The sequence below is a fragment of the Dermochelys coriacea genome, chromosome 5 (assembly GCF_009764565.3).
Source record: "Dermochelys coriacea isolate rDerCor1 chromosome 5, rDerCor1.pri.v4, whole genome shotgun sequence".
Taxonomy (NCBI): domain Eukaryota; kingdom Metazoa; phylum Chordata; order Testudines; family Dermochelyidae; genus Dermochelys; species Dermochelys coriacea.
This window is the reverse complement of record NC_050072.1, coordinates 124238467-124261130: the sequence shown is the minus strand read 5'-3', so window position 1 is coordinate 124261130 and position 22664 is coordinate 124238467. Positions and strand designations below refer to the sequence as shown.

The 22664-nt window shown below is 40.9% G+C and overlaps 1 protein-coding gene across 1 annotated transcript; it reads left to right on the top strand.

Moving 5' to 3' along the window:
• Positions 1-9059: 9059 nt before the first annotated feature.
• On the top strand, positions 9060-22351 carry LOC119856353 (perilipin-3-like). Its single transcript, XM_038403744.2, is given in 10 exon segments — positions 9060-9143; positions 13164-13243; positions 14213-14408; positions 17737-17819; positions 18174-18387; positions 18390-18458; positions 19672-19860; positions 19863-19870; positions 21059-21187; positions 21386-22351. Coding segments are annotated over 9 exon segments (1302 nt in total). The 5' UTR covers positions 9060-9143; positions 13164-13180; the 3' UTR covers positions 21737-22351.
• The last annotated feature ends 313 nt before the right edge of the window (positions 22352-22664 follow it).

Below are 22664 nucleotides of genomic sequence, written 5' to 3'. Positions count from 1 at the left end.
AAGCACATCATGTTGTGCATTATTTGTCCATGTAGACATTGCTGGTGCACTTTAACGTAATGCTGGTTGAAAGAGCAGTATATTAAAGCACATTACAGAACCTTTAGCGCTCACCAGCAGGGTCTACAGACCAATTAATGCTCAACGTGTTAATGCTCTTTAGAAATCATACCCCCATAGAGCGCATTACCTCACTATGTAGACAAGCCCTTAGACACAATCTTCCATTTGGCATGCTGCCCTTCTGTTGTCACTCTCCATATGGAGAAAGGAAAGTGGGTGCAACTGGGTACTGTACTGGCTTTTTCAATCCTGTCTGCCTCTTTTTCTGGCCTGGAGAGTATAGCAAGCCATAGCAACCCTTACCTATTCCAGGTTGAGGGGAAAGCCACATTCTTCCAATAGCAAAGGCCCAGCTGTCCAAAGAGACACTCAATTAAGGGTGGAGCAGCAAACACAGGCCGGCCTACGTAGAGGTCTCTTCTTCTGCATGCTGAAGCGAACTTTTAGACACACAGCCCTTCAGGGAAGAGACTTGTTTTGAATTATTTAATGGCTCCCCCAAGCCAATCCACTTTCACGACACACCTCCCCACACATGCCATACCTACAATTCACGGACCTTCAACTACAGCCCGTTTGCGCTTTGTCTCAAAAATCAGTCTTTGCCTCCCAAAATTCAACTCCCTTCTCACCATAGTCATATTCCTGTCTATGGAATCAATCCTCTACCTTCCCTCACAAAATAAATCCTCCCTAAAAACAATTTTCTCCCTCTTCCTAGAGGTCATGCTCCACCTGCCCAGCACACAAGAACAATCTTCCCCCAGGACTTGTGAGGCTGCTTGTCACTGCAGCAGGATTCACTTTCCTCTGCAGCCACCTTCCCCGTTTTCCTGTGGAGAGCACTGCTCGCCGGGGAGCTAGGAGATGCAGTTGCAGCTGTTGGATTGCAGCTGCCAGCCAGAAGCACAGAAGATTAAAAATAAGTTTCTGCCAGAAACCTGGCGGTGGTGGCACAGAGAGAGGAGGGACAAATGGAAGACTCCATCTACAAGCGGAAGACTAGGCAGGGGGAAGCCTCTGTTTCATTAGCAGAATGAGGTCCCCCGTCTCCCTTTGTAGGCTCCCCATCCCTCACCAGCTGCAGGAAAGGGCCTCCCTGAGCCTGGTGGGTGGGTGGGGGGGGAAGAGATAGCCTATCTAGGGAGCCTCATTATTCCCACAGAGATGCTGAACTTGGCGGGGGGGGGGGGGCAGCAGCAGCCTCCAATGGAAAAACCACCTCTAGCTGCCTCTCACTGCTTATCTGTGCGCTGCTACCGAAGTGAAGGGAGACCCCTCTCCTGCGGTTCCCACAAAACATCATCTATCAGCTACGACCAGTGTCACAGCAGGGTAGAGTCATCACCCAGTCAGAGATTCTCTCTGCCCCTTGTGCTAGGAGCTACTCATTCTCCTTGGTACTTGGCTTCTGTCTCAGGGCCTGTCCCCATCTCCACCTCACACACATTGATTGTCAATTGACCCAGAACTTCCTGGCACCTTCGCCTCCTCCTTACCCGCTCCTGGCTGGATCATCTCCTTCCCCTTACTCTTAACATGGCTGCAAAGAGCCATTTCCCACTATATTAATAGTAATCATATTTGGCACGGTTCAGATGAGCTGCTCACCTGACTAGCGTATTACGCCCAGAGTGCTGGATTTTGCCTAGCCCTTGCACTCATGTAGAAGGGAGGAAGCAGGTATAAGGGTCCTCAGTATGAGAGATGCAGCAAAGACGGGGTTTTCCTGTACATTTTGGATCTTATCCTGAACTTGATTAATAGCAAAACTCCAACACATCAATGACAGTGGCCTGCACGTGTTGAGGGGAGTATACGGCCTATAACTTGGAGAGCCACAGTCTCTCTTATAAAGAGTGCACAAAATCATGCCAGAGGTACGTGTGTGGACAGAGCCAGATCCTCAGATGATATAAACTGGTTCAGCTCCACTGAAGTCAGCAGAGCTATACCAGATTACTCCAGCTGGGAACCCAATCCAATCCACAGACCTAGGAAAGAAAATCCCACACCAGTGAGAAGTACTTTTCAGTGGGTATAAAGCAGAGTGGATTAGATTTAAATCAAATTGATTTAAATCACTAGTCAGGAAGACTCGATTTAATCATGGATTTCTATATAAAAGTGCATTCTTGTTGGTTGTTATACCCTTAATACATATTCTTCACAACTTAGAAATAGATACAGGTTTCATTTTTAGAAGGTACACACTATACATTTTTAAAGTGATTCATTTTGAAAACTTTTCAGATTATAGTTTTACAACTATATCAGAAAATGAATGATTGGTTGGTTGGTTATTTCATTTACCAAAGGTAATTGAAGCAGATATTTACGAAGTCATTGGGAGGTGACCTATCTCCAATTCAACAGGTTAATCATTAATATTTGGAGGATTTTCTTGCCATGCTGTATACGAAGGAGAACATCAGACAGACAGACATTTAAATTGTTTTATTTAACTAAAAAAAAAGTTATGTATTCTGGACCTTTTTCTTCAACAGCAAACATAATATTTTAACAAAACAAGCATATGAATTTTTGAATTTAGTTAAACACTGAAGTTTTTAAAAATCAGGTAATTCTTAAAATTGTTTTTCACTAAAATAGTTAAATGAAATGTTTAAAAAAAAATCAAGTCAACTATGTCAGCCAGGTCAACATGAGAAATTTAAAATAGTGGCTTCTGCAGCTAACTCAGTCGTCTTCACCTTCATTTTCCTTTTTGTTCATAATCCGGAAAGGAAAAACAAGCTCTCCTGCTTTTTCAGGTCCCAAATGATTTCTCAGTTTGGAATGAATTAGTCCAAAGGAAGAAAATATTCTCTTTCTTTCTCTTTCTATACCAGCAGAAGAAGCTACTGCTGTTAAAAGTGAGATGATCACTTCAACAGTCTCTGAATCCAAGTGGTTAAGTGACGTCCACCAGTTCACTGGTGTGACTTTCTTTAAAAGATCATCAGCAAACATATTTCTTGAATTGTTCACCCTTAGCTCTGAAGTTTATTATAGTTGGCATTATGGAGGGATGATGGCTATGACATGGACATTCAGCAAACTCCTCTTCAACAGTTAAGGTTTGACCCTAGTACCGAGTACTGAGAATCTTTGCAAGAAAATGAGCTGGAGATAGTGCTTGTCCCATTCATTTTTAAATGCTTGTAATTTAACTCTGTCATTGCGTATTTCTCTTTTTAAGATCTCACTCGGTTCCTTCCAAATTTCAAGAGCGTCAGCAATAAAACAGCAATTTCCCTGCATTTTGTTCAAGGCTACGGAAATAGGCTTCAGGGTACTCAGCATGTGTTCTACATTTCTCTTAAGCCCAGTGTTGAGAACTTTGGCTGTGACAGGGCCATCTATTTGTTCAGGATTTTGTTCACAAACTATCAACAAATTAGGCCAGTTCTTGATCTAGTGCTTAAAACAGTCCACTACTGAGTTCCATCGCATGTCTTGTGGGAGAGTTGGCTTGACTCCTCCCACTTTTTTCTGAGCAGCTGCTGCAAAGTGGTTGTTATGGAAGTATTTTGCAATTTTAACAACATTAGCCTTTATTTCTGGCAGACTGAAGTCTTTGGCTAGGAATATCAGAAGGGTAGCCATGTTAGTCTAGATCGGTAAAAGCGGCAAAGAGTACTGTGGCACCTTATAGACTAACAGACGTATTGGAGCATAAGCTTTTGTGGGTGAATACCCACTTTGTCAGATGAATAGCTAGGAGGTGCATCAAATGAGCACTGCAACCGTATGTTATTAGCTTGGGACTCTCTTCACTCTCTTCTAAATTTCTTCTCATCTTGGATACATTTGCAGCATTGTCTGTGACCAAGCTGCGAACTAGACATTTGAATTCCCCCCCCACACACAGTTTGTTACAGCTTTTACTGCTACTTCTTGTAAGCATTCTTCTGTATGCGTGCATTTCTGGATGTATCAATTGTTTCTGTAAGGAAGACATTCTCTTCTTCTGTTGTCACACAGGCACATACAACAGGATCATTGTGGACATTGCTCCACCCATCAAGACTCTGGTTAACAATTTCACCCTCTAGACCTTTTGCACACTGCTCACTTTCTCTTTCATACACTTTATCCAGCAATTTGCCTGCGACATCTGCTCTGTTGGGTGGACTGTATCCTAGTGTTAATGACTGAACCATGTTACTGAAGGGTGGGTTCTCAATCATACGGAAAGGAGAGTTTATGGCATAAACAAACCAGGCAATTTTTTCATCAATTGCCTCTTTTTGTAATCTGGTGGTTCTTATCAAAAATGTATCTATAGTTGTTTCTGTATGATGAAGATTTTGTTTTATTTCCTTTTTGCTACAGGTGATATACTGTGGCTATGTGACATACATGATGTGACTGAAACACTATCATTGGCTGTAGCTCACAAAAGCTTATGCTCTAATAAATTTGTTAGTCTCTAAGGTGCCACAAGTACTCCTTTTCTTTTTGCGAATCCAGACCAACACGGCTGCTACTATGAAACCTGTCGTTATGCAATATCATTGGCAGGTAACTCAAACTATAGAAAAGGATGGTGATCTTGAAGGTGGATAGTCTTCAGAATCCTGTACGTTGAGAATGGATTCTCCTAAACAAAATAAGTCAATACAGTTATTTAAATTATAATTACCATACTGCTCATTTAGTATTACTCATTGCATTCACTGATACTCAGTACTACTTTAAAGGTGAAATTGTAAAAGGAAGATCTGCCTACTTCAGCTATTCATTTTTTAATCACAACTGCATCTAAAATGCTAGTACCATAAAGTAACAACTATATTTTTTGCTCAAACATGAGGAGTCCAGAAGGAAGACAGGAAGTCCTTAAGAAAGAAGTATGAAATAAAAAAAGTTTACCAACCTGAAGATCCTGCATGTTCAGACATGTTCCTTTCATCATCTTCAATACAGCTTCCTCCTAAGAAGGAGCACTTCTCATGATGTTGTTTCATTCGGGCAATGAGGCCTTGCATTTTTTTGTAGCACTGTTTACATTTTGCACACATGCCTGTCTTTTATTTCTATTGCCTCTCCCTCCTTTCTCACATTTATCTCCAGACTTCTTTTCCTTGTCCAGATCTATTCCGCCCCAACAATCTTTTATTCATTGAACTTTTTGAAACTTTGCACTTTTAGAGAGGTAAGGGATTGACACCGTGTACACAAATTTGCTGAGGGACAATAGGGTTGAAGTCTTATTTTTCACCTCTCTATATTATTTATTTAAAAACATTTTTGCTGTTAACAAGCATGTTATCTCTGAAGACACAAATCCACAGTCTGAGAACTGCAAAACTAAGCATCTCTGATGGTATCTTCTAGACTGAGCACTGAGTCTCATTGGGTAGATAGAAAGATTAACCTAAATAATCTACACAGAAGCCCCTAGAACCCCATAAAATAGGGTCCCTAATCCATGAACTATTGGAACTCATTTACAAAACTTTTCTTAAACATTACATGAATATATTGTCTCATACTACAGAATTAGAATTTATAATCCCTATTCCATGATGAGCTAGTTTTAATTAAGATACATTATAGCTCAAAGATATCTTTAGATATGCTTTTTGAGGAAAAAAGCTTTTATCCAAAAATCCAATTTAAAAAAAAACTGATTTTTTTTTTTTAAATCATTGATTTTTATCCACCCTGGTATAAACCATACACTTTAAAATATTAATTTGAATCCAATACTTAAACACCATTTCCTTTTTGTTAAAATCCTAGCTTGTTTGTGACACATATGTAACACTTGGGTGAGCTAGAGTTCACTTTATTTCCCGTCTGCAGTGCCTTAAAAAACAAAAACAAAAAAAAACACCAACTCCCATAGAAAGTAGCTGGAGACCCAGAGTTCAGTCTCTAAGGATTTTCAGTGAAGATTACACAGGGTCAACCTCCCCACATTCAAGTCCCAAAAAGGAACTAAAGAAATGAATTTAATTAAATAACTTTATAAAAATCTTATGATAAAGAAGCAAATAATCTAGTTTTTACAGCATGACATGACTATTTTATAATCCAGACATTACCTTCAGTTATACACAAATAAAGAAAAAATTAAAAATCTGAACAGTTCAGTCTTCACAGAAATACAGTGAGAAGAAACTGCAAGTTCAACAAAGCTTAGGTTTTGTTCACCTAAGTCTCAGAGTCTTTGACCACCAAATCTATCAATCAATCTTCCCTTCCCTTGCTTGTAGGAATCTTCAGTTGGAATCCAGGCAGATGCTGCTGAAATCACTGCTAGCCAGTCAGCTGACTGATTAACCAACCGCTCAGTTACCTGTCTAGATTTAAAGAAAACCCAGTTACAAGAAAATACAAAACTGAGACTAGCAAACTAGAAATGACTCTTTCCCTGTTACTACATTTAAATAAAAGTTGGTGAATTGCACTAGTTGAGACAATTTAACTGGAGCAGTTTAGCTAAAACTAAAACAACATTCAAAGCGTACAATTAAAATAGAAGTTATTTTTCCCTCCCAATTTCCCCTGGCTATAATTAGCATTGCCCAGGCTTCCCTGTTGGAGGGGAACAATATCACTAACCTGCTGCAAAGCGTTTCAGAGCTCGGGACAACAACCTGCTTCCTGCTCCTGGGCTCAGCTTCCCCCAACCCACACAGGGCATGTGGCCTTCTGCAAAGCAGGTGCCCTGACTGCCTGCCCCCATGGAGTCTGACCCCAGCAACAGGGAACCTGTTGGAGCAGACCCAACACTACCGTCCACACCCAATGCCAGAAGCTTCTCGGCTTAATCTGCTGAACAACAATGACCCAGACACAACTCACTCCTACCTCCTCCACAATGGGTCTCTTAAAGAGACATCTTCCTATTAGGCACATAGATTACACATACAGTACATAAGTCCGCTGCTGTGAAACAGCTTGTTTTCCTGCTTTTATACTGGCCTAAAAGCCCACACAAAAACACTGTATGGCCATACAACATCACAGTGGGAGGTGTAGCCACTTAACCCATCAGTGTACCCAAGGACTGAGTACTAGCTAGCTAGCTCAGATATAAAGCACAGTTCAGAAGTCCAATTCTTCTATTGCTTACATTGACATAAGTCATGAGTAGATCCAATTAATGCAAGAAAGAAGAGACTCAGGCCAAAGAAACCTAACCTCTTCTCTGCTGCTGCCATGAACTAGAAGGAGCCTGTTTTGTTGATGTCTACACATTAACAGAAAATGTGTGACTAGAAGCCATTTCCAGATAGTTAATACAAGGGCTCTGGATGTGATGAGTTAAGGATCTGAGATGGAAAATATCTTCCTACCCAATGGTACAGCTTTACTACTCCTTCTAATCCATTATTAGTTCTTCAGAGGCCATACCCTGAAATGTTAACATCATAGATTCTAGCATGTTTAAATTACCGACAGGATCTTTATTGAAATTAAAATGTATTCAAACTCACTATTTCTAACAACACTCATTCAAAAGTTATGGGGAAGCCCCCTTAAAATTATAGTTTTTAAGTCAAATACAGTTTTTAAAATGTTTGTCTTCAGATTTATGAGCTTTGAAGATTCACATTTTTCAAAAACTTTTCTCCTTAACCATGAGGGCTAGAAGCTTTGGTTTATTTTAAAAAAGCAAGCAAAAAACAATTCTTATATGATCACTTTGCTGCAAAAGCTAAGGCAGTAAGAAGACAATATAAAAAGAGCACCACATATGATGAGATTTAAAAAAAAAAACATTCACAGGGGCTTATAATAAAATTGTACTTTACCCTATATTTGTAATGGTAAAGCTGGTCAAAATTGAAAATACTTCCCCTCTCTATACTACAAAAGCCAGTCAGCCTGAGCAAACCCATTCATAGGCTGAACCAGCACATTCTCCTCCTGAGCTAAGCTCACTATTCATTATCTCCCCCTACCATGCTACCAGTCTAGTTTAAAAGACATGACAAGCCAACTTGGCTGATGAGTATTGATTGGCTGAACTGGCCGGCCTTTTAACTTTTTCCTGCCTGGTCTTGGATGACTGCAAAGCAACTCCACTGAAAGAGGAGTTTTGTAACTTACATCTTTGTGAGTGACCCCATTCCTCATATGTAGAGTCTCCTTGATAGCAGACTGATAGAATACCCCATTACAGGTACATAGACTGGAAAACTGTCACTATAGCTGCTTGGCACATTTGCGTGTAGGTTATGATCCTGAAGTTAGCACTAATAAAATTCCAATTCTCAACTGATTTCTCACCCTAATTTGTAAAGACACCTTCACCTAGCTATCTACATCCCTGACTCTGAATATGTGGCAACACAGAAGTCCAATAGTCCCCGTGCCATTAGGCAGTGTATTGTGGCTCCTTAATGCATGTTGTGTTTGAGTTCCCTTTTAACCAAACTCCATTGTTTATTAACTGCCCCTAGGCAAAGTGAAAGCACCCAGAGGACCTTTCCCACCTTCATCTAACAACTGACTTGCTGAGGAAAAGAATCCCTTCCCCCTTTCTGTAAAATCCTCTTCCTGGAGCTATTTTGAGATGAACTATAAGATTACCCTAGCTATAAATATGTGCTAGTATTACCTTTTGCAAGATTTCCATTCATGTCCAGACCATTTTCTTTTCCTTCACTCTAGCAACCTTACTGCAGTAATGTCACCTTAACCTGGGTTCTGAAAAGACACTGTCCATAAAGGGTCAGTGCATGTAGTGGGTGGAAAATGATATTGCTCTAGCTTCTTTCCTTGGTCCTTTTTTACTCTATCTCCATTAAAACTCTTGAATCCCTTGTCCCTCTCCAGGCTGAAACTGAACTACAGGAAATTATCAGAAGCTTCCCCCAGTCAGGAGAAGCTGGACCAGGTGTGGAACAGAGGCTCTCCTACTCTGGAGGGAGGAAGGATAATTGTTGAGCACACCACAGGTTCCAGCCCTCATTAGTTAGCGTGGAGACGGCCCTTTTCTGATTGCTTTCCCACATTGCCAGTTTGCCACACCCTGTGATGACATCACTAGTCTCATATAAAAGCTAAACAAGTGTTACTTCTCTATGGCAGTGTGTGAGGAAAGTAGGAAGGGTCAGGTGAGCTGTTATAATTTACTTTAATTTGTAAAGTATTTTTATAATTTGTTATGGGGGTTATGCCTTTAGTTGGGTTGGATAGTAAAATGTAATTGTTCAAAACTAGTTTGATACCCCCTTAATTCTAGTATTAAGGAATGTTTTCTTGTGTTGGTAGCAAAATAAGTTATTTCTATCTTGTATGTGTTATGAAACCTGGTGTATTTGATCTCTAGAAAGATGATAGTAGATGAATAAAACATATTAACAGCAGTACTTAAACTAAGCTCTGATTATAAAAATTTAAACCTACTCATCCAAATGCCTTGCCCCCTGAACTGCTATGGTGACTGGGTCAAATCTGTGTCACATTAAAAATATAACACAAGAATAGCTATACTGAGTCAGACCAAAGGTCCATTTAGCCTAGTATCCTGTCTTCTGACAGTGGCTAATGCCAGGTGCCCTACAGGGAATGAACAGACCAGGTAATCGTCAAGTAATCCATTCCCAGCTCTAGTAAACCGAGGATAGGGTCACGATGCTTGCCCATCCTTGCTAATAGTCTTTGATTGGACCTATCATCCATAAACTTACCTAGCTCTTTTTTGAGGCCTGTTATAGTCTTGGCCTTCACAACATCCTCTAGCAAGGAGTTCCACAGGTTGACTGTTTTGTGGGGGGGAAAAATACTTCCTTTTGTTTTTAAACCTGCTGCCTATTAATTTAATTTGGTGGCCCCTAGCTCTTGTCATGAGAAGGCATAAATTTCTCCACACCATTCATGACTTTATAGATCTCAATCATAGCCTCCCTCGTCTTTTTTTTTTCCAAGCTGAAAAGTCAGTCTTATTAAACTCTCCTCAGACAGCAGCTGTTCCATACCCCAATTATTTGTTGCCCTCTTCTGAACCTTTTCTAAGTCTATCACTTTTTTTTTTAAACATGGGGCAACCACATCTGCATGCAATATTCAGGATGTGGGTGTACCATGGAGCGTTATAGAGGCAATGTGATGGTAAGACAGAAAATATCTATCCTTTTCTTAATGATTCCCAATGTTCTAGTTGCTTTTTTTTTTTTTTGACTGCTGGCTGCACATCGAGTGGATATTTTCAGAGAACTATCCACAATGACTCAAAGATCTTTCTTGAGTGGTAATAACTAATTCAGACCACATTTTATATGTATAGTTGGGATTGTTTTCCAATGCATTACTTTGCATTTATCAACATTGACTTTCATCTCCCATTTTGTTGCCAAGTCACCCAGTTTTGAGAGAGCCTTTCTGTAGCTCTTCAGTGTCTGCCTGGGATTTAACTACCTTGGGAAAAACAGGTAAACTGTGAGGTGGCAAAATTTCCAGATCATTTATGAATATGTTGAATCGAACTGGCCCTCTACAGGGCCCTGGGGGATGCCACTATTTACCTCTCCAGTCTGAAAACTGATCATTTATTCCTACCCTTTGTTTCCTATCTTTTAACTAGTTACCAATCCATGAGAGCACCTTCCCTCTTATCCCATGGCAGCTTTCTTTGCTTAAAAGCCTTTGAGGGACCTTGTCAGAGGCTCTCTGAAAATCTAAACACTAGATACACTGGATTCCCCCTTGTCAACATTCTTGTTGATCCCCCTCAAAGAAATTCTAGTAGATTGGTGAGGCATGATTTCTCTTAACAAAATCCATGTTGATTCTTCTCCAACAAATTATGGTCATCTATATGTCTGACAGTTTTGTTTTTTACTATAGTTTCAACCAGTTGGCCCGGTACTGGTCACCTCTGGAGCCCTTTTTTAAAAACTGGCATCACATTAGCTATCCTCTAGTCATTTGGCACAGAAGCTGATCTAAAAGATAGAAACGAGGAGTCTGGTGGCACCTTAAAGAATAACAGTTATTTGGGCATAAGCTTTTGTGGGTTTAATAAAAAAAAACACTTCATCAGATGCATCTGAAGTGGTTTTTACCCACAAAAGCTTATGCCCAAATAACTTGGTCTTAGACCAGACTCTTCAGTCTGCATCCACAAAAACAACACAGCTACCCTTCTGGTTCTCAAATGATAGGTTACAGATTAGTTAGTAGTCCTGCAATTTCACATTTGATTTCCTTCAGAACTCTTGGGTGAAGACCATATGATCCTGGTGACTTATTATTGTATTGTTAATTTGTTCCAAAACCACCTCTAATGCCACCTCAATCTGGGACAGTTCCTCAGATTTGTCACCTAAAAAGAATGGATCAGGCTTGGGAATCTCCCTCACATTCTCAGCTGTGAAGATGATGCAAAATTCATTTAGTTTCTCTGCAATGGGCCTTATTGTCCTCAAGTGCTCCTTTAGAATCTTGATTGTCCAGTGGCCCCACTGGCTTGTTTTTTGTGTGGTTTTTTTTTTAAATTGCTATTACTTTTTGAGTCTTTGGTTAGCTGTTCTTCAAATTCTTTTCTGGCCTTCCTACTTGTATTTTTACACTTCATTTACCAGAGTTTATGCTTCTGTTTTCCTCACTAGGATTTAACTTCCACTTTTTAAATGATATCTTTTTGCCTCACTGCTTTTATTTTTGTTTACTTTGGTGCTCTTTTGGTTCTTACTATGTTCTGTTTTGTTTTTTTTAAATTTGGGGTATACACTTAAGTTGAGCCTCTATGGTGTCTCTTTAAAGTTTTCATGTGGATTGCAGAGATTTTACTTTTGGTGCTGTACCTTTTAACTTCTGTTTAACTAACCACCTCACTCTTGTTTAGTTCCCCTTTCTGAAATTAAATGCTACAGCGTTGAGCTGCTGTGGTATTTTCCATACCATAGGGAGCTTTCTGTTACGTTTTTGTGTGCTGGTACAAAACGTCATGGATATGGTTGAGGGTTTTTAACCAAAAAACATACTAGCTCTAAATCGTTAAATGGGTGAATGTCACTTGTACTGTGACCATGAATCGTAGAGAAGAATAACAAGTGGCCAAATTTGTTTGAACCCATGAAGCAGAAAACAAAGCTTCTCAACCTTTTACTAAGCTAATTTAAGAGCCAATCTAGTTCTTCTTGATCAGGTAGGATTTGTTAATTCGCCAAAGGAACGGACAACTAGCAATGTGAGATTATGTTCCAGTAGGGCACAGGAGTTTCCAAATCCATTGACTGGAATCCTGTTTTTTTTTTTTTTTTTTTTTTAAATCTAACTATTCAGATGGGTAATACTAAACCTATACTCCTGCACACGGAAGCTTGAGGGGGAAAATGGTGGTTATGTATAAAGTTATTACTATACACTATGCATATAAAAATGGTGCAGAGATACCTGGTGCAGCTTAAAGTTGCATCTAATAGCAGTGTGACATGAGAAACTACTGGGGACTCATTCCATGACACTTGCTCTAGTTTCTTCCAACACATCTGCTTAAGACACTAGTAGATTTATCAAGTGGCAATACGTTACAGGTTAAGGTAGCATTCAACCACAGGCTTTAAAGCAATGTGAAAATAGTGGTTGAACTGATAACAGATGTGAAATCTAATTTTGAAGTGTGCTAATATTTGATAGCTACTGTAACTCCTAAAAATGCACTACCAAATCATCCTGGGAACTCAGACCAGTAAAAATGAACTCTACTACTGGGCAAACTAAAGCCAAGTTTAAAGTCTAAGCATCAGATACACAAGTGTGGCTTTTGTACAAGGAAACTATCCTTTCAAACCTATTAATTCTCTGAGGGCCTAGTGGAGAAAACAAGTGGTAGATATTTACTTTTTTTTTTTTCAGAAGCTTCTTGATGCTTCTTCACAAGAAGCTATTAAGAAAAAAAACTAATGCAGTGAGAAGCAAAGGTCTGTCATGAATTTATAAATAGTTTAAGAGGAAACTGAGGATAAACTTCTTGATGCTGAAAACTGACCAGAAGTAAAGCATACCACTGTTCAACATAGTTAATATTTCATGTACTAGGCTGCAGCAGGGGGTGAGCAGATGGCAATATTTAGCCTGTTAGAGCTCAATCTTGTAGAGAATGGTATGGCTCACCTCTTCATTCTTTTCAGTGGTATCTAATATCATCATGTCTATAGACGAAAAAAAAACAAATGCTGCTTTCCTAGAGACTGTTGATCAGGAGCATCAGGTAGGTATATTATCGGTTGCAAGTATGTAGAGTTAAACCAGGCTTGTAAACTAGCCTATAACCACAATCGGACTGGGTGTCATTTTCTAAAAGAAATGCTCCTAATTCCCCCAGAAGACATGGGAACAAACTACTGGCTGAAATTCTACAGCCAGTAATCTGCTGCAGGAGACAAGTCTAGGTCACAATGGTCTTGTCTCCTCAGCACAATTGCCTAGGTCACAATGGTCCCTTCTTTAACTAATTCATGGGTGTGAAACTAGAAATAGCAATACAACCACTGCCATAATGAACTTGGAATGAAATCACATCAGGTCTCTTTAACATGTAGTCTCTAACTCTAGAACACATTCCCTTTTGGTCTGCCAGAGCCTGACTTCACTGGAGTTAAGAATAATTGGGAGCTGATGGGGGTCCCAAAGCTTCAACTCATGCCACAATCTTATTTATTACCTGAAACTTTCTTGGGATGGGTGAATGAAGAGTCCTACCTCTTACATGTGATTGGTGCTAATTACACCTACTGATCAAACTTGTTTTGTACACTATTAGCAAGCTTTAATACTGCCTACAAGTGTGGATAGTAGCACCTCAAATCAATCTAAATAAGATTGCTTCCTGGACTTTAGAGGCCAATAGAGCTAGCTTGGGTGGTACATCCTGACAGTCATAAGTCTCTTCAGTCTGCAAACATTCTAGTTGTATCCCAGGAACAGACTTGTAAAACTAATAGCAAGTGATTAGTTCTTGCTAAATTGCATGGCTTCTCAGCAAGATGCTTCTGGGCATTATAACTACCCTAAGGTGGTATCTGGAGGAGAAACTAACCCCCTGCTGGAGCCCCTGAAACACTCAGGAGGTACTGATTCAACAGCCCTAAGATTCTCAGGTGTGAAAGGGCATCTGTGCAAGTCTTACTAAATGTGTTTGTTTTAACCAGCTGGACTCTAACTTTCTTCCCTTTCTTAGAGTGTAGTGAGTAGGGTGGCCAATCTGCCACTAGTCAGCTCTACCTATGACAAGGTTTCTACTACTTACACTGCCACTAAAGAAGACCATTCACTCATCAAGTCAGTCTGTGGTGTTGCAGAGATGGGAGCCAAGACAATTGCTACTGCTGCAGTTGGTGGTGCACAACCAGTTCTGACCACACTTGAACCTCAGAGTGAGTAATGATGTATCTGGGTGACGGGGGCACTTCTGCAAAAAAGCCTTTTGGGAGGGAGCTAAAGAAGGTGATGCATCCTTTCCATGTGAAATAGTATAGGCTTGCTTTGTAGATGCAGACATCACTGCAGAAGAAATTTTTTTCTATATATAGCACCCAAAACTCCTAGGCAACATAGACATTTAAGACCAATCCTGCTCTGAAAAACCCACAATGTAAATAAACATGCAGACAAACAGAGGGATGGCAGAAAACTAACAGGCCTTTCCTTATAGGTTTTTACTCTTGGCAGTTGGGTTTTGTCTCCACCTTTGGCAACTTTGCTCATCAAAACTGACCTCAAGTTCTGTCTTGGTATATATGCCCAAACAAATATTGCTCGTCTTTATAGTCAAATCTGTAAAAACCTACAGCAAATTTATCTACTCCTGTCTAGGTTGACAGCTTACTTATCAGCCAACAAAATGCTGGATAACTTAACCAGCTAAAGCATAACCTTAAATATGAAAGCACTGGCCTACAAAAATCAATTACACAAATCAGGTGAAGTGCAGCCAGCAGTACAGAAGGTAAACCTTAAGCAGTTTTCATTGACGTGCTTTTGCCAGAACAGATATTTCTGATAAATGTCAAAAAATAAAACCACTGTCTAGACAAATTGGAGGATTGGGCCAAAAGAAATCTGAGGTTCAACAAGGACCAGTACAGAGTTCTGCACTTAGGATGGAAGAATCCCATGCACTGATATAGGCTGGGAACCAACTGGCTAAGCAGCAGTTCTGCAGAAAAGGACCTGGGGATTACAAGGATAAGAAGCAGACAGTGTGCTTTTATTGCCAAAAAGGCTAACTGCATATTGGGCTGCATCAGTAGGAGCATTGCCAGCAGATCAAGGGAAGTGATTATTCCCCTCTACTTGGCACTGGTGAGAACATCTGGAGTTTTGCATCCAGTTTTGGGCCCCCATTACAGAAAAGATGAGAACAGAGAAGGGCAACAAAAATCATTAGGGGACTGGGACACATGACTTGGGAGGAGATGCAGAGGGAACTGGGCTTATTTAGTCCACAGAAGAGTGATGGGATTTGATAACAGCCTTCAACTACCTGAAGGGGGGTTCCAAAGAAGATGGAGTGAGGCTATTGATGGAACAAAAAGCAATGGTTTCAAATTGCAGTGGGGGAGATTTAGGCTGGGTATTAAACTATTTCACTAGCAGGGTCATGCAGCACTGGAATGTTACCTTGGGAGGTGGTGGAATCTCCATCCTTACAGGTTTTTAAGGCCCAGCTTGACAAAGCCCTGTCTGGGATGATTTAGTTGAGGGTTTGCCCTGCTTTGAGCAGGCGAGTTGAACTAGATAACCTCCTAAGGTCTCTTCCAACACTAAACTGATTCACTGTTCAGATACCTTAATTTGGAGACACAAAGGTCTTGCTATTCTCACGTGACTTAATAGAGAGCAGGATGGATGCTTTTTAGATTCTAAAAGCAATATAGCAATATTAAAAACGTAGCTTGAGTTGCCATAGCCAAACACTAACTTGTAAGGACCTACTTGAATTGTGGGATGACTGTCAAAATTGTAGGTCAGTTGTGGACAAGCTATAGAAAATTTGCCAAAAAGGTGGTAGTGGACCTAATTTGCAGTAATTACTTCTGCAATTTTTCCGCTGTCGGTGGGAACACACAGCTGAAGGAGGAGGGGGTTTGCTGTCAGCAGTAACAGAGCTCCTACAGGCAAAATTGCACTGGACACCTAATAGTGCAGAATCCTCAATATCACAAGTTAAGTAGGGCTTTACTAACTATAATTCACAATAGCCGCTAATAAAGTGATGGTCAGAATGGATTTGTCAAGAACAAATCATGTCAAACCAACCTGATGGCTTTCTTTGACAGGGTAACAAGTCTTGTGGATAGGGGGAGAAAGCAGTAGACATGGCATATCTTAACCTTTTCGTAAAGGTTTTGATACTGCCTCAATGTCCTTCCCATGGACAAACTAGGGAAATCCAACCTAGATGGAGCTACTATAAGGTTGGTGCAATACTGATGGGAAAACCATTCCCAGAGTACTTATCAGTGGTTCATAATCATGCTGGAAGGACATAAGTTATGTCTTCAGGACCTGTTCTAGGTCCAGTTCTGTTAAATATCTTTATCCATATTTATATGATGGCATAAAGAGTACACCTATAAAGTTTGTGGATAATACCAAGCTGGGAGGGGTTGCAAGTGCTTTGCAGGACAGGATTAAAACTCAATTATCTGGAGAAACTGTGAAGTAAATAGGATGGAAGTCAATAAGGACAAATCCAAAGTACTCCACTTAGGAAGGAATCATCAGTTGCACACATACAAAATGGGAAATGACTGCCAAGGAAGGAGCACTGCAAAAAGCAGTATGGGGGTCCTAATGGATCACAAGCGAAATATGAGCAAACAGTGTATGCTGTTGCCAAAAAAAGTAAACACATCTGAGAATATTAGCAGGAGTGTTGTAAGCAAGATGTGAAGTTAATCTTTCACTCTACTCCATGCTGATTAGGCTTCAACTGGAGCACTGTTTCCAGTTCTGGGTGCCACATTTCAGAAAAGCTGGGGACAAATTGGAGAAAATCCAGAGAAGAGCAACAAAAATGATTAAAGGTCTAGAAAAAATCTGAGAGAAGATTGAGAAAATTGGGTCTCTTTAGTCTGGGAAAGAGAAGAGGGAGAAGGCAACTGTTTTCAAGTACATAAAAGGTTGTTAAAAGGAAGAGGGAGAAGAATGGTTCTCCTTAACCTCTGAGGACAGGACCAAAAGCAATGGGCTTAAATTGCAGAAGGGAGGTTTAGGTCAGACACTAGGAAAAACTTCCTAATTGTCAGGATGGTTCAGCACTGGCATAAATTGCCTAGGGAGGCTGTGAAATCTCAGTCACTGGAGATTTTAAGAGCAGGTTGGACAAACACCTGTCAGGAATGACCTAGATAATACTTCTGCCATGAGTGCAGGGGCCTGGACTAGATGACCTCTCAATGTCCTTTCCAGTCCTATGATTCTAAAACACTATTTCCAAAGTACCTGCATAACTAAACTTTGACTTGCTGATAGGTTCTTCCTGGTGGTATAGCAAGCCATAGACTTCTCACCCACGGTCACCTTATTTGTCTTATGGGAGCACCTTGGTGTTGTAAATGATACAGTCCAGATTCCATTTGTCGAGGCACTGTAAACATTGTAACAGGACTTCCTCTGACTTAGTCTCTTGATTTCAAGAGACTGGGGAACTGCTAAAACTGAAAAGAATTTCAAGGGACTAAAGTTGGCTTTTTACAGTTGCAGCAGTAAACAAATATGCCTCCAAAGGACTGGACAAACTGGAGGAGAAAATGCCAATTCTTCAACAGCCAGCTGATAAGGTAACTTTTTTGTCAAGAGAAATCCTGGAGGGAAGGATGCAGCAGTCTTACTTGGATTAGAATAATCTAAATGAGTGGATCCTGATGTCATAGTGATGGAAGCAGTCCCTGGTCATAAGGCCTTGGCCAAACCACATGGCTGTCTTGAAACAAAGGATGTTGGCTGGCAGTAAGGAGCTGCCCCAAAATGAAGGCTGTTATGATGAAAAACTAGGAGTGGGAAAATAAAGAAGCAAATTTGGTGCTGAAGCCTGAGACTAAAAATCTGTATGGACCGAGCATGGCACATCCCCACTAAAACCACTCTGGTACCTATTCATAATCTGTTAACACCATTTTTTTTTTTCCCCCTAGGTGATCTCAGACACGAAGGAGCTAGTATCTTCCACAGTAACAGGCACCAAGGATGCAGTTGTCAGTGCTGTCACAGAAGCAAAGGATGTGGTAACTGGAATGATGGGCAAAACAAAAGAGACTATGCAGGGTAGTATGGATGCCACCAGATCTGTAATGACTAGCAGTATGAGTGCTGTCATGGAATCAAGTGTGGGGCAGAAGGTTGTGAGCAGCATGACACATTGCTGGGGAAATCAGAGGAACTGGTGGACTTCTACCTCCCAGTAACAGATGAAGAATTAGGTTAGTGCACTCTTCCCACTACACTAAATTTAGGAGATGTGACCCTGACTTCCTGGAGAATCTCAATTTTTCTAATGTTAAATGTCTAATCATACCTTAATTAGATAGATATCTGCCACTTGTAGTATCTTCACCAACAAATGCCCCTCCCATAAAGCAGTCATTAAACAGGGAGTGGGGAAGGGTATTGGAATGCAGGATCAGAACTACAACTCTGACTCTACAGAAACATGCATCGCATCTCAAGGTGCTAATTAACATGTCTTCACAGAGGCTACCTGGTGCAGCCTTTGAGGTTCTGGCCCATTACATGGGGCTGATTGGCACAGCTTCCTAATACTGCACTGTCTGCTGCAAACTTGAAATCCTAAATGAACCTCACATGGTTGGGGGGGTAAATCTGCAGGTACTACAGATCCAATGGTGACTGCTCAAACATCTAGGTCTCTAGCATCCCAATAGATGCTAAAATAGCTTTTACTGCTCCTGTTCTCCTTCCTTTTCTAAACGGGTGCAAACTATGTAAGTGTTGATCCACTGTAGCCCATCTTATGTAAGGCTTTGTATAATCTCTCAAGTGCCTAGATTTCATAGTTGGTCTGGACTCGGAATACAGGGTATTCCAGCAGCATGAACTCTCTACTAGTTGATCAGCTCTCAAAGGCCGTTCCTTAATCAGAATAACCTGTCAGACCTTTCCAATGACCAGGATCTTTTAGCCAATTACTCCACTAGAGAATGACTTCCCCTACCCAAATCATCTTGTACTAGAGCTATTTAAAGAGGCTGGCTTGAAACAGGCTGCAGGAACTCCACTGTACCTAGAATGGCACCTATTATAGGTTGTCACTGGGAGTCTGCTTCTTACTACACCGAATGCACAATACTAATCCTCTAGTGATATTAACACTAATGCCTGTCCTTAGCTGTAAATGAGTCATCCTATTTTAGTTCAATTATGTGGTCTTGTTGGCCTTTGGTGTATCAAATGTAAATCCTCTGGGTACTGAGTTAACTAAGAAGGAATGTGTTTTTTGTGCTGCACAAGCAAGAATTGGGAAAAGGATTTCTGGAACCAGGGAGTGATTACAACAGATCAAATATGATGGCCTCCTACCCTCTCTTCTCCCCTCCCCACCCCCAGTCACTATAGTACTTCATTTGACTCTCAGCCTTGGCTAGGATTAAACCTTGTTCTCCTCATTCCTTTCAGTTAAACTTGCAACATCTCTGGAGGGGTTTGAAGAGGCCTCTGCAGAGCAGCAGAGACAGCCAAAGAGTTACTATGTGCGTTTGGGTTCCCTTTCAACCAAACTCCGCCAACGAGCTTACCAGCATTCCCTGGGCAAGGTGAAACAAGTTGGACAAAGCACAAAGGAGGCCCTCTTCCAACTTCAGCAAACCATGATCTGGTAGGGAATGAAATCATAGTACAGGCTCCCCCGCCCCCAAAGTATTCTGTCAAGGAGTTGCATAGTGATGAAACCTATATATGAAAGCCTATACTTCTGAGCTTTTTGTGGAATGCCTGTTTGCCTACAATAGCAAGGCTTAGTCAAGCATGATCATTGTGGTGGTACAGTTTTGCTTTCTACAGGTCAGTCTATAAAAGCAAGGGGGATTGGAGAGGTGGAAAAACACTGCTTCAGTGACTTGCTGCCACTTTTTTTTTTTTTTTAAATCTCTGCAAATGCTTTCAGATTCATCATGTGGTGCATGTATCTACTAAGAAAATAAAGGAGAACAAAAAGCTTCTCAACCATAAACAGGGCCCCATGGGCTCACTTTCACAGCCATGACTTGTGAAATCCAGTCTCTGATCCAGAGTCTGATTCATTTTAAAGTGATTCTGACACTTCCAGAGTTGCCATCAAATCCTGGAGACAAGAAATTGATCTAAACTCTCTCTCAGAACTTGCAGATAATATAAATCACAAGTTCTAAAACACAAACTGCTCCTTTAGATCTGAGTACCTAAAGTGAGATGCCAACACATCTAATTGCAAACATTTCAGCAGAATATACAAATGTTCTCTATACAAGATGCTGTGTGTTGCTTTTCACGTCTCCCAGGTAAGATATAAAAGACAAGCCATTGTACTGACAAACCATTCCATTTTGTAGCTGGGTCACTTTAAACCTCTAGTCAAAGCAAAGCTGTAGCACAATTTCGACATGGGTCACAGCACACTGCAGAACTCAGGATCACTCTTGGAGTACATGGGGAGGAACCATCATAAGTACAAGGACCATCAGACCTGTAATGAGCTGTGATTCTCATGGAAACATGAGAACATTTATGTGTGACAACTTGTGACATGGGATGGGGAGAGTCATCTCCTGTCTATTTTAAACTATCCATCACTTGGTGTATTCCAGAGAGAACTAAGGAAATGGTGGTCCTCCTCCCACCCCAGCTGGGGATCTACCAATAACAGAGGAGCCATCTCCCCAAGGCAACAGAAGCATCCCAACCTCTCTGTACTGGGTGACCAAATTTTGACCAGAATCCACAGCCCTCTAAAGACCTTGCTGTTTGTCACCAAAGTCAGCGAGGAGATTCTTGAAGTCGTGTTTTTTTTTTCTTTTAATCTCTCCAGATTGACTATGCTAAAGAGGCTGTGGGTCAGAAGCTTCATGATGGCCAGGAGAAGCTGAATCAAATGTGGCATGAGTGGAGCAGTAGGGAGCTTGGAGCAACTGAGGACACAGATTCTGCACAGCCAGAGGTATTGCCCTTACTGAATAGTCAGGAATTATTTGAGCTTGCCTCCAAGGAGGAAGCATTACCTAGTGTCTAAAGCACAGGACTACTAGTTAAATTCAGCAATAGTATTCAGATGTCGTCATTCAACCCTGCACTCTAATTAGAATGTATAAATGTTTTATACACGTCTTCCATTAATTGTTAACTTGCTTCTTCACAGTTGATTGAGACTCAGACACTGGCTGTGTCCCGTAGCATCATCCATCATTTGCAGGCCATCTGTCTCACCCTAGTATCCAGCATCCGGGGCCTCCCAGCCAATATGCAGGACCAGGTCCAGCAGATCCTAAGTGGCCTAGAAGACCTCCATGCTTCCTTCTCTACTGCTGCTTCCTTCCAGGATCTCTCCAGCAGTATCCTCTCCCAGAGCAGAGAGATGGTGACCAAAGCACGGGAGTCTCTGGATGAGCTCCTGGAGTATATGGTGCACAACATTCCCCTCACATGGATTGTGGGACCCTTTGCTTCATCTGGAGACTCTGCAGTGGATGACAAAGTGGAGGAGGACTAGACAACAATCCTAGTCTCCTCTAGACAAAGGAGGACAACAGAAGCTCTGAATTCTGCTTGTAAAGGACATGGTCTTCAGCCTATGTTTTGATACCCTACAGCAAATATAAACCTGTTGCCTTTACCTTGCAAGCAACTGACCTCCATACAGCTTCTCTTGACCAATGGGCATAGAATTCCTTTCTCTCTAAAATACTGAGACTATTTCTATGTTTGCAATCTTAAATCAATTGTTGGCTTGTACTCCTGCATGCAAACAGTCTCTGATCCAGTCTAGATGCTCAAAGCAAATTCCAGCATTGTAACCCTAATGCCCAAAAGTCAGTCAGTCAAGCTGATTACTGCAGTCTCTGGTAAAGAGCAAACTCAGGTTGCCTTCTTGTATTGGGGGAAAAAAACCCTCTAGCTGTAGAGACTTAACTCATTTTGTAAGTTTTTTTTGTATTAACAATAGCTGTCAATCTACTAGACCCTAAATACAAAAAGGAGTAGACTTGATCTCTGTACCAACTGTCTTGTTGCCTCACTTTCTTTAAGCAGAACCTATCCTTTCCCTTTATGTGCCACTGCTCTGAGTCAAATATTGTACAAAATAAATACTACCTGCATTCTCAAATGTGTCGCATGATTAGTAATCTTTCAAGTTCAATACTAAAGTCTCTAGCCTCTTACTGTCCTTTTTAGTTTGTCTCTCTAACAGTGGCTTCTATCTGCAAAGTACATGCTGAAGTGACTTCCTGAATTTATCCCTGTATCCTCAACATACAGCTGTTGCCACTACTAGTATGCAACTTATAAATACTAGCATTTTGATATCGCTAAGCTACTTACCAGTCTAGGTATAGAAAATAACTGAGGTTTTCTGTTTAATAGGAAATACATGCCATTTCAGATTTGGCTGTCTGACTGCTCAGAACATCCACAGAATG